The 18910-nt window shown below is 36.9% G+C and overlaps 1 protein-coding gene across 1 annotated transcript; it reads left to right on the top strand.

Annotated features, from left to right (window-relative positions):
- Positions 1-450: 450 nt before the first annotated feature.
- On the top strand, positions 451-18701 carry LOC118761567 (the record flags this gene model as incomplete). Its single annotated transcript, XM_036499602.1, has 6 exons — positions 451-562; positions 7454-7493; positions 8878-8987; positions 10482-10608; positions 14707-14853; positions 17785-18701. Coding segments are annotated over exons 2-6 (1313 nt in total), but the record flags the coding sequence as incomplete, so codon positions are not given.
- Between the last annotated feature and the right edge of the window lie 209 nt (positions 18702-18910).

The following is an 18910-nucleotide window of genomic DNA, read 5'->3' as shown; positions in this document are numbered from 1 at the left end:
AGATATTTGGTCTTTAATTTGTTCAATTTCTGCATTTTCAACCAATCAGTGACGTGTATTGAGTTAAAAAACATTCTGTGCCGTATAAATATGTCCCTCATTTAAGAAACAGATTGGGTTTATTTACATTTGAGAAGAAAAAAAAGATACCCTCCCCCCACCCCTAACCCTAAAACAGATTGAAATGCAATAGATCGATACTAGGGTCATAATTATGGGGGACAATTTCATATGACACCGCTAGAAAAAACTGCCGTTCAAACCGAAAAGATCCCAACTCACCTTTAGTCTTCTCGAGCACGCTCCATTCATCACAGCATTAAAAAAGAAAAGGAAAAAGGGTATCAAACAGCTTACACTCCTATACCAGTACGCCTACTCATCGCACCCACATCTCTCCACCTTCAACTGCAACCACCATCACCACTTCCACATCGCCCATTCCTTCATCCTTGATTTCAGTTCGTTTTGCGATCGCGTCCAGATCATTACTTCAAACCAAAGAAGCTACACGCTAGGATAAGATGGTCTGATATACCTTTTAAAATTTCAATGGAGCCAGGTAAAGTAGACGATTAAGTTATTTCGTTAGACTGTTCTTACCTGTGCACTGACGCATAAAATCATACATTTAATTCATAGCATTTATCTTTTTTTTTAATCATTATTCTTGTATAAGGATAAATAATCATAGCTTTTGTTCGCTTGTTTCTCTCTTTTTTTACTCTGTTTTTATTAGTAACTGCATATTTCTTATTTCACACGAAACTTATATCAGATTATCTACAATTTAGATTAATTATTTGTGGGAATTTCGAATATTTAAAACCTGATCCTCATTATATATTTAACTTACATTACTCGTGAAATTGTCCATTCAACACATACATACACAAAACGTCTCAATAATTCTTTGCTATTTTGGTTTTTCTCTTTGCATTTACAACTGTTTAAGAACTTAATGTTGAAATCTTTCAAGGTAACTTCTTCATGATTTCGTGCATGAGTGAAACTCAAATTCTATACATAAACAGTACATACTAATGTCCAGCGTGGCAAGGTTCGATTCATTCCGATGTTCGCAATGATGTATAACTCCACGAATGGAGTTCTTTATTGCTTTCCCTTAATGTCGCAAATGCGCTAAATCCCAACATTACAAATATGGAACGGTATTGGTTTCAAATTTTAGCACAAGGCCAGCAATCTAAGAAGGGTAAGTCGATTACATCGACTTTCTGTAATCAACTGGTACTTATTTTATCAACCCCGAAAAAGATGGAAGGCAAAGTCGACCTCGGTGGAATTTAAACTCGGAACATGAAGATGGACGAAATGCCAGTAAGCATTTTGACCGGCGTGCTAATGATTCTGTTAGCTCCCTGTCTTACGATATTTAGTAATGGTAATATTTTCTTGCGTCAAAATTTGAAATCTCTAATTAATCAGATTAGGAAATATATGTTTACATCAATGAACGTTGCCAGTAGACCTTGAACCTATAACTGTTCAAATGCTTCAATATAATGTGACACTGGACAGACAAGCAAAAGTTATTTTTTGAATATGTTTCATATGTTTTTTGTTGTTATTTTTCTTGTTTGATTTTTTTTCTCTGATATCTTTCTAGCGGCAAGTATGGCTCTGTGTCAAAGAAGCTCGCTTTGTAATCCCACAATTTCGAGTTCACTTCCATTTCGTGGTACCTCGGTCGGCTGTCTTATACTGTAGCCCCGAGCCATGTAAATTTGGCAGACGGAAACTGCGAGGAAGCCCTCGAATATATTTATGTAGGAGAGGCTTTGTGTTTGCAATTCTCCCATCCCCGCATTACTTAGTGACCAATGTTAGTTTACATGCCCTTAACTTAGCGCTTCGGGCAAAAGTGACGATAGAATAAGTATCGGCCTTAAAAAAAGTACTGGGATCGCTTTGATTAACTAAACCCTTTCAAGGTCATCCCCCACCGCAATCAGGGCTGCAACCCAGTGACTGAAACACGACAAAGGAAAACGATATCCACACAGTGACTCGACCTCTTACAATTAGCTGCTACCGCACCCCTCAAATCACACTTTACATGTCTTTAAAAGGAAGAACGCCTTGGATAATATCGTTCAAAATAAACTGTCAAGAAAGCAGCGAGATGGTTATTCTTGATGAAGGCTAACATCAAGGTTAAGCAAGAACTCCACTTTGATCATACATTTTATCAGGTTCAACTCCTAGCGATGCCCATTGTAGGTTTCACTCGTCCATATTCGTAAAAGTTAATACCAGGCAAATATCATGGGCCGATGTTTTACCCGGTTTCCATGACGAAAGAGTAACCAAGACCTCAAACTTCGCACTTCCACCGGACACGATGCTGGTCCCTTGCAGGGTTAACTTCCCAACTATTACTAGAACTCATTTACAGTTGAGTGGACTGGAGCAATGTGAAACGAAGTGATTTGCTCAACAACACAACATCAGACCCGGTCTGAGAATCGAAACCACAATTTTTTACGATTGCGAGTGCAACACCGTAACTACTGCGCGCCGCGAGTCTTCATTTGGCAAAGAGTGGAGACATAATGGCTGACCATACAAAAAAACAAAGGAATAAATTCTTCAGGTGTACCTGACTCTGGGCTGGTTTCAATTCCCGACTGAAAGAAGTTAACTACGGTTACTCTGATTTGGATCATGATAAAGGCCTGAACATCACACAATCTTATTTACCTCACCCAAAATAGTTTTAGCTTATAACTTACATATTCAATTTCGCTTTTGATTATTGTCTATAAAACAGATCTTTCGACAACATTCTTAGCAGAAGAAGTTTTAATATTTGCTTCAATCGCATTATATTTGTCTTCGTCTGGAAGCTGATGTCATGTGATATGACGCTGCTATTTTAATAAATAGGACGACCATGTATCAGCTTCCCTCGTTGGGATATTACTCTTTAGATCTCCATCTCTTACACTGCGCAACAATGATGAAAGACCTTTCACTCTCATCGATCTGGTTTCGATCTCAGCAATAATGTTTCAATATTTTAGGATCTCTAAGGTGTCGAGCTGGCGGAAATGTTAGCACAACGGGCGAAATGTTTAGCGGTGTTTCGTTTGCCTTTACGTTCTGAGTTCAAATTCCGCCGAGGTCGACATTGCCTTTCATCCTTTCGAGGTCGATAAAGTACCAGTTGCATACTAGGGTCCATCTAATCGACTGGCTCTCTCCCCCAAAACTTCGTGCCTTGTGCCTAGAGCAGAAAAGAATATTTTAGGGTTTCCTTTTTCCTATTCTTTTGACTGCTATTTCTAACCTGGGGTGACCATGTATAGGCCACACTCTTCGTTATTATTTACTTTAGGTGAACTCCAACAAATAAATTCTCAGGTTCAAGTCTCATCAGCTGTTTGGCTTTCATTTCGGATTCAACCAATTTTTTCTTTCAGTTTATGCAGCTGGTATGTGGGACGTCAAAGGGGTGACCCATCAGAATTAGTAGCATACCGTATGAAATGCTTAGCGAAATTTCGTTCGTCTTTACATTCTGGTTTCAAATGCCACCGAAGTCGACTTTGCCTTTCATGCTTTCGGGGTCGACAGATTAAGTACCAGTTGAACATTGGTGGGGTCGATGTAATCGATTAGATCCTCCCTTCCCTATAAAAAAAAATCATACCCTGCGCCTATGGCAGAAAAGAATATTATATGCGGGGCGGTGAGATCAACGTCATGTTTATATTTGTTGTCTGTTGAAGGCGACGACCTGCAACAATTGTTAGCATGCCAGATGAAATGCTTAGCGCCTTTTTGTTCAAATACCGCCGTCATTAACTTTACCTTTCATCCTTTTGGGGGTAGATAAAATAAGAACTACTTGTGCACTGGGATCGATGTAATCGATTAGTTCCAACTCCCACAAAAACTTCAAGTTTTGAGCCTTTAGTAGAAACTGTTATTTCACTTCTGCTTAAAATCCGTTTTCGTGTCTAACAAAGAATTCGGTAGATATTTTCCCGGGTTCAAACTCCACAGACTATTCTCATTTAGTCTTTCATTCAGCGATCGATAAAATGAACCAACGATTCGATTTATTCGGGGATATACTTTAACAAATAAATTATGCAGAGTCAACACAAAATAATGTCCCCACGAAGCCTGTTTTTCTTCCTACAAATGCAATCAGCTGTTCCTATCGCCCATGTCAACAGATTTTACTCTATCTTCTTGTATTAATTGGTCGATGTACATAATATAAAGCCGTCCTAGAAATCTTCTGTTGTGTGTATAGGCTTCCGCAGTAACAACTGATGTATTTTTCTTCATATTGGTTTCACTTACCAAACTGCGACTAAGCTGGGGCACCACCGTAAAGGGTACTGTCGTAGAAAATCGACCCTAGTGTTTAATTCTAAGTCTGGTGCTTATTCTATCGGTCTCTTTTGCTGAGCCCCAAGTAAACAAAACAACAACAGTTGCGAAACTGCAGTGGCGTCAAACACAACACACATAAACAGGCTTCCTCACAGTTTACGTCTCGCAAAGCATTATAAATAACATGATACCATGGAGTGGGACTAAACCCAAAGGAAAGTGGTCAGAAAACGAGCTTCTTAACCAAACAGCCAGACTTGCATCTACTAAACAAATATTGCAAAAGAGAATTATCAGCCATGTCGGAGAATCAATAAAGGTGTGTGAGAGAGAGAGAGAGGGGGAGATAGAAGTGGAGATATATATATCTATGTCTATTAGTCAGGGTAGAACAAAAACAGGTTTATAAGATTTTTCATCGATAAAAGTACACAAGGGCGTAGCAAAAGAACAACCGAGCGAAAATGTGTGAGAGTGTGTGCGAGAGAGAGAGAGAGAGGGAGAGAGAGAGAGAAAGAGAGAGAGAGAGAGGTTCGCTACACAGCCTTGGGGTCCCGTGTTGGCTCCCAGTGCGTGGCATCTTGGAAATGTGTCCTTAACATCTCTAATCATCCCAGGCATTATAAGTGAATTTGTATTACAGGTGTATTACAGTGTCACGGTGATTCTACTTGGAATTCACACTGATACACCTATCTGTGGAGTACCCAGCCATTTTGCTCACAACTTGTATAATTAGGTCATCCAGTTGACTGAACAAGAGGACGTTCATGCGTCGAGATTGACGGTAGAAAATCCATCACACACCCATCCACAAAATCACACATACCCACACACACACATATACGACGAGCTTTTTTCGGTTTCCGTCTACCATATCCACTCACAATAAACCATAATAGATGGCATAATAGAAGCAAACGCATATCACATTCACCCCAGTTTTGTCAGTGTATATTCAGCAGAGAAACGTTTTAGAGCAATAAAGCGTGGAATATTTAAAGCCTTTTTGCATATAGCACCCACGGGGATTCTTGTTTTTGAGACCTCCTTTTGGGGGAAAAATGCATACTATATGCCATCAAATACGACAATTCTTGAAATTATTTTTTTTTATGAGTATTTACTAAAACATCAGGCAAACTGTCTTGCAGTATATATTTTGATATCTTTATTCCCTGAAATCAAAAACTGATTAAGTCGGCTTTATCGTTCGTCTTTTACTAAATAAAAGTAAATATTAACTCGTAAATAACTTTTTTTACTTACTTGAGTGAATTTAGGACATAACTACAGAAATGTAACCTGCTGAATTTGTTTCTTCATAATTTTATGGAAAATGGATATTTGTAAATGAAAGTTTTTACAAATATGTTTGAGATGGTGTAGATCATGATAAGATCAGAATTTGCAGCGGAAAATGTTTGGGGAGGGGAATTTCGGATACTTCAAACACTTCAGTTTTGTTTCCTCATAGCTTTAAGAAAAATGGGTATTTCTTAAAGTAGTTTTCTTTAAATAATTTTCAGATTGTTCAAAGTACGATTATATAAGAATTTAAAATGGAAGCAAAGGGATGGGGTGGGGTGGATATTTCAAGCATCTCGACTTTATTTCGTCATTGATTTAATGATTTAATTACAATTATTTTGAAAGCAAAATCTTATTTTCCAGACCCACTTGATTCCTGTTATTTCTAACATACTAAACGATCATTTAGGGGACAGATCACTTTTGAGCTTGTTTAAAAGAGAGAGATTATGATTGAGATAAAATAATGAAAGCAATATGTATTCAACAATTAGATCTAGCATCATACTTTCCTTTCTACTAATGTTTCTCCCAGAGAATTTTCTGGGAAAAAAAATGAATGGTCCTCAAAAGTAATTTTAATTAAATCATTAAATTGTTCGAGGAAATCAGAATCGAAACGGGTCAAATATCGTCCTTCCCATTTTTTATTTGTCTTTCTTTACTTTAAAATTCTGATATAATCGAAATCTACACCATTTGAAAGGTATTTGTAGAAAATGCCATCAAAAATACCCATTTTCCTGAAAGTTATAAGGAAAAAAATGATGAGTGGCGGGGCACAATTCTGCAGTTATGGCCGAATCGACGTAAGTAAATTAAAACCAGATTTCCTATTCACCTTTCTGTCTCTTCAACAACACACGAAGAATATGAAAGGATGTTAGAATGGACATAATTTGGTTGATGCTGGGTTAAATTTATAATTTGTAGGAAGTAGCATTGCGAATATTTGGACATCTTTATATTTTCCAGAAATATAAACAGAGGTTGAACCACCTCATAGAATAATTGAAATGTCGCGCTGAATAAGATTTGTGATTGAAGCGCGTATATGAAATATTTAATGATAAAAAATTCTTCGGTGTATCCTAAACTGAGAGAATTCTTTTCATTTTGACAGAGCCCTTTCAGATGTAAATGTGTCTGTCACAGATTGTTATATTGCAAACTTTCTGGCCTAAAATCTTGCCATTACAAGATGTCGACGGCCCTTGATGACTGCGACATACTGTGCAAGAGTTGAATTTTTTCTGTTACCGCGATCAAAAGAATTGAGGACAGCGATATACTTTGAGTAATTTCAATCGATTTTTTTCCGTCGTCGTACAATATGTAACCACGTATCAGTAGCAGCCATGCTTGAGCAAAACTTTTACCAAAACCTTCTAAACCCCTGTTTTATTCCAGACACTATACAACTAGGACACAATATCTAAAGTGTCGCTTTCTTAGACAGTTGGCTATGAATTGGAAGTGATTTTTGCAGTTCTTTCACACATTTGAAGTGATCTCTAAGATACATCCTCTTTGGTTATAAGCCCAATAAAGTAGGTACCAGCTACAAATTAAGAAAGATAAATTTGGAAGGAACCCCTATTTCGTCCGTTTCTTTTCATGATCGTATTCTTTCGGTCATTACCCAGCATTTTCACTTAAATGTTTCTTAGTGCCGATATTAGAAGTGCTATGATGTTTGTGTTATCGTTTTATTCTTTCTGTTTATTCTAACTTCACACATTGCAACAGTTTTATTTGATTTTCTTTGAAGGTTCTGATATCGAAACGTAAGAAATAAGATGAATTTTGAGGTATGTAACGTTTAATTTTTTCCCCTTATTTTAAATTTACACTGGTTAACTGCCTTAATTAGTCTCAACAGCTAACTGGAGTTGATCAACAGCTGGAAAAAAATTAACAGTATAAAAACTATTCGCTTATAATAATAAAGAAACGAAACCTCCCGTTCTTTTCTCCCCAACTTTCTCACTCTGATTTTTTTCTTCGTTTCTTTATCTGCATTTCTTCGTGAATGAATATATATATATATATATATATACACGCACAAGAGAAAAACGAAAGAAATTAGCATTCAATAGACTTAGTTTGTATATTTACGGTGTCCCCAGCCATCTAATAAGACGGATGTGTTGTATTCACCCACGAAAATTTAAGCTATACCGAGTTAAGTCAAATATCAGGGCTTGATCCTATAGTAAGGAATATAAAGCTTATGTTCTGTGTCAGTCAAATGTTTTTTGCTGAAAGCAGCCATGTCAAGGACAAGTCAGGTCAAAATCATTTTACCGATGCTTCGTTTTTGTTTTTGTTTATATTTTTCATTCTTATTTCGACTGAATGAATCGATTGTTTACCAAGGATTTCAAATCCTAACGAATTCGATTTTACCTTTCATCCTTCTGGGTGGCTAGGTGAAATGTTACAGCATCCGACAAGATGTCTGGCAATACCTGTTTTCTTTCTAAGGCGGAGATCTGGCAGAAACGCTAGCACGCCGGGCGATGTGCTTAACGGTATTTCGTCCGCCGCTACGTTCTGAGTTCAAAATCCGCCGAGGTCGACTTTGCCTTTCATCCTCTCGGGGTCGATAAATTAAGTACCAGCTGTATACTGGGGCGATCTAATCGACTGGCCTCCTCCCCAGAAATTTCGGGCCTTGTGCCTAGCGTAGAAAAGCATATTTGTCACGATTCTTTGCGTTGTCAGTTCAAATTCTGATGCAGCCTATTTCAATGATAACCTAAATGTTTCTCCTGGTTTAACCTCATCGTTTGGTCCCTGGGTATCTCTAGTGGAGTACACTTTTCTGCAGGCATTCTAAAGGGCTATACACTCTACACTTCCCATCCCTAAAAATGTCGCCAGTCCCTTACAGGGTTACTCAACGACTGGAAAAACGTGGACTGGAACATTTTTGTTCAAAAACTCAAGACACTGCCCAATCCCGGAATCGAAACCAGAATCTTATGATCAAGAGTGTTATACTCCTACCAGAGGGCCACGCGCCGAGTTCAAATGCCGGTCAGGTCGACTTCACCTTCCATCCTTTTAGGGTCAATAAAATAAGTACCAGTTGAGCAGTGGGGTCGATATAACCGACAAGTCCCCTCCTGCCAAATTCCAGGCCTTGCGCCAATAATAGAAAAGGTTATTATTATTTTTATTGTTTTTCAGATCCTGTTCAACATTATTGGCTTCATTTTAAACACATTCCTCTTTACATTAACCAAAATCAGTTTTCTCTATTTATTGCACCTTCACGAGCACGAATCCAAAGAAACATGGTATGTACATCTATTTCTCTTATAACAATTCTTTGAAAATATCCATGAAATCAGTTCATGTTATCTTGTTTGTACAAAATACTTTATCGACTAATTTGTGTGGAGACGAGTTTGCACATACATGCATACATACATACATACGTACGTACGTACATATATACATACATACATACGAACGTACATACATACATACTAACACACACACACAACATATATATGTATATAGGATCTCGTTGCTAAACATACACGAAATATATAGGATTCTATATAAGAGTGAAATTTATAGATATTCACGTAATAACAGAAAAGAAAAGATTTACCTTTATTTGCAATCAGAATGAATGTTATAGCAATAAATCTGGCTTCCTTTCTGCAGTTTTGTTATAATATACGTATATGATATAGAGTACATATGCAACGAAAAAACAAACCAACAGCTCTTTCAAAGTCTCCAATTATTTGATTTCCGAAAGTGATCTTCCCCAGCCGCAGAACTACATTCTCTCTCGTCTTTAGCTCCAAAGATATAAAATTCTTTTGTAGCCTTCCCCCGCCTATTGATTCAATATTACAGCACGGTTTCTCAACATCACCGCGGGTCTTTAACTTTAAGAGATTCTTAGAAGGGCTCAGAATCTCCAGGTAAAAACATCAATCGTATTTGTGGATTTATCCAGATCATTTAATAGCATCGATAGAAAGGTGCATGGTACATAACCTTTTGAAATATGATGTCCCAGATGAGACAACCATTACCATCACATATAGAAACTCATCATGCTTTATGCAAATCACAGACTAGCTAGCAGGTATCCTTCAGAAAGATATCTTAACACATTTTCTTTTTCTGACTCAGATGGATACATCCTTGACACATATTCCTAACTCCAAGGCATAACTTAACCATCAATTGATCAAAACGTTAGTAAAACCTAATATATATATATATATATATAATGTTTCACTACGTCCATAAATCTCATCAACAATGTGATGTGCAAGAATCCTTTCAGAATTCTTCAGCCAAGATCACTGAGTTTCCTGATGCAAAGAAATATGAAAGCGTGACAATCAATGAGAATTAAAGCCACTTGCCATAAATTCCAGTGATAATATACAACGTGTGGAGGTCAGTAACTTTCTGTACTTGGAGCCTAAATTGCTGAGAATAACAAATACGTCCCTACATGCAAGGATGACAATCTTGGAGACCCTGTAAAAAAGGTTAGGGCTAGGGTTAAGGTTTAAAATATCTAGCAACCAATTTTTCAAACTCAGTTACATTAGAAATTACATTTTTGAAATTTGAATAAAGTTTACTTCTTTTCAGACATAGAATGACTGAGTGCAAAGGAGAGAAAAAAAAAGAACGAATTTTTCTGAAAATAGTTTTAAATAATCAATATCGTGGAATCACGATCGTATTTGTCTTATCTTAAAAAGAACGTTTCCTCGATGGAAGGTTTTTAACAATTTTCCTTTTTCTCTTCACAGGATAGCTGCAATGACATTAGTGCTTGCTGTACCCGAATTTATTACTATAGTCAAACTTTTATGGATCACGTCTTTTCTCCTCCATGGCAAATTAAGCGAATGGCCGTCGCTGCCATCTTTGGTATCGGTATGTCACAAATTTAATATTTTGTTTTTTCATTCATAATTTCCTAATAGCGTTTTTCTCGTTGTGTGTGTGTGTGTGTGTGTGTGTGTACTGGTTGGCTGATATTCGAGTGTCACGCTGCATGCCATTTAACGAAAAGTCAGAAACAAAGGTATGTATATATATATATATATATATATATATATATATATATATATATATTATATATATATATATATATAGGGAGAGTTTACGAAAAAAAACAAAAGACGAAGACAGGTGGTGTACAAAACAAACAGATGTATTAGGATTAAAGCATAGTCATCTTCGACCAGCCAGGAAACAGGATTTGGAAGCTGTCATTTTGTGCGTGATTGCACATTTGGTCGTTAGCATCCTGAAAATAGCACAAGTTTTCAATATTTGTAATCAACAAGTGTTTTGTAGTTTGACGCATTCAAAATGGATTTAATGCGATAGCACGAACTTAAAAGATTTCTTCAAAAAAATGTTATTAAGTTGTTATTTTTAGCACACCTCACAACTACATAAACAACAAAAAAAAGCGAGTATACAAGTAGTGTTAAGCATTCAATATGCATGTTAGGCAAATGAGATAAACAACACGTTACATGCGATAAACACATAACAATTTTCCCCCGTAAATGGTTTCAATACAGTTTTAACAGAAAGAATTGGAAGAATTAGATGAAAGTCTTCCGATAATTTTTTTCATGTAAAGAAATGTCTATTACTTTAGAAGACTTATCCAAAAAACGTTATTTAGCTGTTATTTCTAGAACACCTCATTGACAAAAAGAAACGAGTAAACTAGTAGTTTTAAGCATTCAATACTCACGTTACAAAATAAATATTTAAAACAAAACAAAACAAACATAAATTCACATGTGAACAGATAGATAAAGCAAGTGGTTCCAATACATTTGTCAACACATGCTTTCTCGCATACAAAAGAGTTCTCATTGTCCCGCTGGATACTATGGAAACAGGCATGAATATGTGCATGGCTTAGGATTGGCGAAAGTTCCCAGAATTTTCAAAATTTAATTACTTATATCTCTTTATTGATTTCATATTCAGTTTAATGATGCACTAATAAATTGCGTGAAAATCATTTCTGGTATATCAATTCGAACAGAATTGATATTATATTGGTTGATGTATAATCGAGAAATGGCAGTGTGTATATCTGAGGTAATAGGAATACATATATGGTTAGTTCTAGTTCTCACAATTCCGATGTAAATAGTTCTTGCAGCCTCTCATGTAATTTACCCTTTCACGCACGAATTTTGCAGCGGCAACGCATAGGTTTGATATCGTAACTCCATGTGTTCATTATAATTGTGGGAAGAATGATTCGTTTTCCTCGGATGATTTACATTAAAAAGAAGCAAGAATCTTTTGTTCAATTTTTTTGGCTGTTTCTTTAATGCAACTGGATGATGATATTAGATTTAACCTGTCCCCACAGGAGCTCTATCATTATTATTATTATTATTATTATTATCATTATTATTATTATTATTATTATTATTATTATTATTATTATTATTATTATTATAACTAAGACGGTGAGCCTGCAGGATCGTTAGCACGTCGGGCGAAATGCTTAACGGTATTTCGTCTGTCTTTACATTCTGAGTTCAAATTCTGCCGAAGTTGACTTTGCCTTTCATCCTTTCGGAGTAGATAAATTAAGAATCAGACTAGGGTCGATCTAATCGACTGTCCCTCTCTTCCAAATTCCAGGCCTTGTGCTCCTAGAACAACGTATTGTTATTATTACTATCAAGGCGGCGAGCTGGCAGAATCGTTAGCGCGCTGGACGAAATGCTTCGAAATGCGTAGCCGTATTTCGTCTGCCTTTACGTTCTGAGTTCAAATTCCGCCGAGGTCGACTTTACCTTTCATTTTTTCGGGGTCGAAAAAATAAGTACCAGTGAAACACTGCGGTTGATGTAATCGACTGGTCCCCCTCCCCACAAATTTGAAGTCTTTTTCTTCCAGTAGAAAGGATTATTACTATTATTATTGTTATTATTATTATTGTTATTATTTTTATTATTATTATAGGCGCAGGAGTGGCTGTAAGTAGCTTGCTTACCAACCACGTGGTTCCGGGTTCAGTCCCACTGCGTAGCACCTCGAGCAATTGTCTTCTACTATAGCCTCGGGCTGACCAAATCCTTGTGAGTGGATTTGGTAGTCGGAAACTGAAAGAAGCCCGTCGTCTTCCTCTTTGCCTGTCGCTCTCCTTCTTATTTTTCACCCTTTATGGTTTCCTTTCCTCTCTATCCCTCTCTCTCTCACCGCCGAGTCGACTACCAACTTCCTTTCACTCGCAGCTTTCTACAAGTCAACACGACTTTTTTTATTTTGTATTTGTATTTTTATTTTTATTGCTTTTACGTCCTGTTCCTGTCACCTTTTTTCTTTCCTTGTTTTTACCCCTCTGCAAAGGAATTTTATTTAATTCTTTTGCAGGGAGCACTTGTTCGGCGGGTCCTGTTCTGTCCTTGCCTTCGAAACACGCATTGAGTCGAACCAGGGACAGCTGATGAAGGGGAATAATCCTTGTATTGTTTGTCTTGTACTCTGTTTTTTCGTTGTTAAAAAAAGTCCGTTTCCATGTTTGTTTTTATGTTTTCGTTTCTCGTTGAGTTCTACGTCTATTTGTGGTGTCCTGTACTCATATATATATATATATATATACATGTATATATACATGTAGATGTAGGTACGTACATATATGTATGTATGTATGCGTATATTTTATTTACTAAATTATTATATATATATATATATATATATATATACGTATGTATGTGTATCTTTGCTTATGTTCCCGTAACGTAGCAGTTCGTCAGAAGAGATAGATAGAGTAAGTACTAGGCTTATAAAGAGTAAGTTCTGGGGTCGATTTGCTCGACTAAAGGCGGTGCTCTAGCATGTCTGCAGTCAAATGACCGAAACAAGTAAAAAAAAAAAATAGAATAATAATAGTAATAATAATAATAATTATCATTATTCAACAATTGATAATTTCCAGCTACTACACCACCTGCTAGACCTCAGTGTTGCTGAGGTGCGTGTAACATTGTGTTTTCCTTTTGTGTTGTAGAAGGTGTCAAACGCTTCCTGGCATTCTATTGCATCCGTTTCTTAGGTTATGTGGTTTGGTTGCAGTCTTTAGTTGTATCGGTGCCTATACTGTGCGTTGTGTGTGTAAGGTGAGTTGGGTAACCGTCCTGTAAAGTACATGTTGTAGGGGTTGTTTATTTTATTAGATATTTATTGTGTAGTGCGTCTTTTGTTTTTCATGGATTGCTTTATTTGGGTCGTATAATTGAATTGAAAGTGTGTTGCAAAGGATGTCGGCTCTTTCTAGCAAGTCTATTTTTCGGATATTGTGTAGGGTTCTAGGCTTTTGCTGTTTTTTTTTTATTATACTCAATGCTCCCGTTATTACTGATATTATTTTCACCTTCATGCTCTAAATTTTGAATTCTTCAATTTCGAGGTATTTCTATTCTTCCACTTCTTTTTGGGCAATATTTTGGTCAGAAGGTACTGCAATATATAGTAAGCAGCTTTTAGGTTTACAATCTTTGATTATTATGTGTGGGATTTCAATTTTATTTCTTTGTCAATTTTAACTGGCATATCCCAGATGATTGTGCTTAGCGGTATTTCGTCTGTCATTACGGTCTGATTTCAAATGCAACCGAGGTCTAATTTGCTTTTCATATTTTCGAGGTCGATAAAATAAATATCAGTTGAACACTGTGGTTTATGTAATGAATTTACTTCCACCTTTGAAATTGCTGGCCTTGTGGGAAAATTTTGAAATTATCATTATTTCGAAAAACATTATTGAAAATTTAAATAAGAAATAAATCAATTGGAAAACCTATAAATTCATGCATAAAAATAGAAATCTCTCTCTCCCTCCAACTTTTCCTTTCTCTCTATTTCTATCTCCCTCTCTTTCTTTTCTTTTTCTATTCTTCTCTTTCTCTCTCTGTCTGTCGCTCTGATTTTGACCGTTTCTTCTATCAGTCTGATTCATGTTATTTCTATTTTATCTGTTTTCAGGGTATCGTCTGTTCTATAATGGAAAGCACATCGTTAATATTTTTTCTTATGAGAATCGGTCCCAAAATTCATCCGATTATCCTAATCCCTTTACTAAGCAGTGTGCTCTGCTTGAAAATAGTTTCAATATCTTTTAAACAGGGATTGGTAAGTATTGATCTATTCGGAAATATCTCAGTTGCTTAATACGTACCTTAGCATTTATTAATATGCATGTATATAAAAAGCTCAGACTGGATAACGCTTGGAAAATAAACCAACTTACACACTGCATATATTAACATACATTACCAAAGTACACACATTAACAGCTGTATTTTATATATCCTTTCCATGGATGTGTATCCATATTTCTTGTGGAAATATGTGAAGAGTGATATTGTACTTTTCATGGATGCACGATTATATAACGGCGTCATGAAGTTCAATGACACCGTTTTATAACTTAGATACGCAGACTGTCAAAATATGAACTTTATTCTACATCAGTATTGAGTATTCTTTATCCGATTCGTGATACATTATATACATACATACATACGGAGGAAACAATTCAACAAGAACTGCCCGCTCACGTGAATATGTTAGCACTCAGATGTATGCATGTACTGTGTGAATGTGAGCCACACCTATACAAATGCGCATGTCTCTAGTGTAGATAGAACGAGAATCATGGTATTTGTATTTGAGCGGTTTATTGAGTGACCAAATTCAATGTTTTCCAGACTCCAGAATTATGAGGAGAGTTTGAGAGTGTGAGACGAGGGGGATATCATCCACGAAGTCGAGGCCATTGACGTATGATACTGGACGGCATGAACCTTGCCGAGAACATAGTTATGCCATGTTCAAATGTCATAGCATGTCGCAGTACAGTTGTTCCCAAACTTTCACAGTGGATCCCCACCCTTTTACTTAAATAAATTTTCTTATGGACCCCCTTTTAATATGTTTATTCCTCTGTGTGTGTATGTATATATAAAGATATATATGAAATTTTGAATTTAGTTCAGACCCTAGTACTGCCTTTACGTACCATCAAGGTTTTGCGGACTCCAGGTTGGGAACCACCGCCGTAGTACATGACACAAAGTTATGGTGAAAAAGAAAGGCGCTAAGATGTCCTCTTGGAGTACTCCTGCGAATGTGACGGTGCCTACGACAGGGGTGCATACGAGACATTTACATAGAGAGACAGCATATCATTTACAACTTCAATTTGTTTGCAATAAGCAGAAGGAATCTGGAACATTCGCTTACAGTGGACAAAGTCAAAAAGGGAGTAGGTGCACAAAGACTTACGTTTCTTTGCTGAGATTGTTTCAATGAATCGGCGAAGAGTTAAAATAGGTTCAAGAGTGGAGAGGCCTTTGCGAAAGTTGTTTTGGTTTGATCTGAGTAGTGTTTCGACAGGGTTTCGGATGTAATGAACATGATACAGTTGAAGAGTTTTGCTGAGCATGACATTAGATTTGCGACCAGACAAGTTGTTTATGGCTTTCCAGTCTGTGGTGATTTGTCTGCAGTCAACTGCTTCTTTTATACGGTTAATTTGCTCTTCGATGTACGCCTTTTGGTTTGCATTGCGCTATGGCTAAGGACGAGGCTGCTACAGCATTAAATGTTGCAGCAGTCTCGTTCCGATCATTTACCTGTTTTGCCGCTGCCAGTCTGTTTCGGTCTTAGCGAACTTACGCACCTCTCTAAGGAACTTTCTTCTATGAGAGTCGTACAGAAAGGATGCAAATGGCTTCGAGAATGTGGTGAATTCCTCCAAGAGGTCAGAAGATTCTGCATGGAGTTCGATAAATCTATTTTTGCATGTGCTCGGTATCTGCGTCGGACAGGGAGGATCTGATATATCGAGGTGGGTTTCTTTTTTGATTGAGTTCAACACAGATTGAATTGCATTGCACAAATCAGGATCAGATAATCTGATTCTAACGGACGAAATGTGTAGGTATTGCAGTCTCGGATGGCACCACGATACTTCCAACAACAGGCTATGTGGTAAGTTTCTGGCAGTGTTTTATGTAGGTCTTTGTGCGTGAAAATTGTGAAAACTGTGTTTGCAGAAAATTGTGCGACTGCTGACAGAAAGTATGAGAAGTTATCACAGTTCCTATTTGGTTTGTCTAAAAGTGGCTATGGATCTTGTGGCGAGGTCTGCAGACATGCATTTCAATTACTAAGGATTGCTAGAAAGATTTTCATCCAGCGGTGTCGGTGGCTGGCTGCCAACCGCCATAAAAGATACTTACGTCTTTCGTTCTACTAATTAGCAAGTAACAAACGATGGTAAATGGTTTAGGCTATGGCTTCAGACATTTTTCAGTAGCGGAAAATGTGGAGACGAGAAATACCCGCTGAGCAATGGATTTAACGGATTCTAGAGGCAAGAATGGGGAGAAGGGACTGACTAGGAAACCACCGCCACAATTACCAATGTCATTGGTGAAAATGCTGGTGTGTGCGATCTTTTATGGGGTTCATTGACTCAGTTACCGACTTCTGCTTCGGCTCTCGTGTTTTCTCTATCAGGACTGATTTAATCTTTGTAAAATGATAATATGGTCAGCACCCGACAAACTATGGAAAGTTTGGAAAACACAACAATTGTCATGCGACCTAAACTTGGCTTGTTTCGTGCTACATTCTAATCTGTTTTGCCCTCAGAATGTAAATACTGGCTTCTTACGACAGCCCAAAAGCGATCACTAGACGCCAAGACACTCGACTTTTATGCAAGGTCTTTGACATCCCTAACACTTGACGATATATCAGACAAGCCACTTTATGGATCTTTATTGCTCATCAGCCAGAAATTCAAAGACGGCTAAAATTTGCAGACCACTCTCTTGGAGGAACGTTTTTCTGTATATATATATAAAGGTTTTTTCCTCATGCCAAGAAAGATATTCAGCTTAATGAAATAATTTGTATATAAGATACAGATGTAAATATTGCCAGTTTCATTACTAAATTGTATGAATTGCTGCCATATAATATGGTTTACTATAAGAATTTACCAAATAGTTAAAATATTTGAACTTAATTCTATCTTTTCTTTTTTTCCAGCGTATATTGACCCATGAAGTAATCTATTCAAACATTAAATCTGTGAAGAAAATGCTTTATGCTGCATTCGGACTAATTTCTGTAGCATTAGTTGTGGCCACGTCATTTGTGACTGGTTTTAGCCAAATCTTGACTATTTCAGAATCTCTCATTCTCTCCACATCCTTATTGGCTTTATCTTTCACGTGGTGCCCTGGAATAGCGACGTTTATAATACGATCTCGAGATGACCTGGTTGATGGTCGTAAAAATGCCAATATATTTTATACTATTTTGAAATTGGTAGTACTTTTTGTCATAGCCGTTGTTATAACTTACTTAAATCGGCAGGACAGCTTCGAAGAATCATTTAACAGTTTAATGCAAGGTTTCGGTAATATAAACTCAACAAAAACCATCAACAATGGACTCTTGATTCACCTCTTTGCTGGTTTATTATCTCATGTATCTACTTACATATCAACACGAATATGCCTTACACGTAGTGGTATTTACCTACCAACAATATTTGTCACTCCGATCACAATCTTGATCATCATTGTTGACAATTTCTATGGAGTTTTTCATATCGTAAAGTTGTCTGCCCTGTCAGGATTAACTATTGCTTCGTGGTTTTGCTTAGGAATTGCAATTTTACTTTGGTTGTTACCAATTCTAATGCTGGGCATGAACCATACACCTGTGCCAAATTCCATACTGAAACCTTCGGAATCGAACTTCTTAAGTTTTTCTTACAACAATATCTTCCTCGAACATCATTTGCATTTGAATTACAAACCGGAAGGAAATCATACCAAACATAAAAAGACGAGTGACATGTTGACCGGGGTACCCAGCGTGAGCAAAATTTTTATATGTACAACCATGTATAGAGAAGCAGAATTCGAAATGAAGCGACTCCTGAAAAGTTTAGAAAGGTAAATAACAGCTTTAAAGAAATATATATACTTGCGGTCACACCGCCTTCGTCTCAGTACGTACTATACTCAGATGTATTCTAAAGGCATCTGTCATAATGCCCATCAGCGAGATCGCAGTTAAAGGGTGCTGGTCGCCACTCTTCCCGAGTAAAAACCTAAATTTCAACCTGACCTGTTGTTACTCTGATGTTTCTTGTACCCCGGAA

Source organism: Octopus sinensis, unplaced genomic scaffold (assembly GCF_006345805.1).
Source record: "Octopus sinensis unplaced genomic scaffold, ASM634580v1 Contig15254, whole genome shotgun sequence".
Lineage (NCBI taxonomy): Eukaryota > Metazoa > Mollusca > Cephalopoda > Octopoda > Octopodidae > Octopus > Octopus sinensis.
The sequence above is the reverse complement of the archived record's forward strand: the minus strand, read 5'-3'. Positions and strand labels throughout refer to the sequence as shown.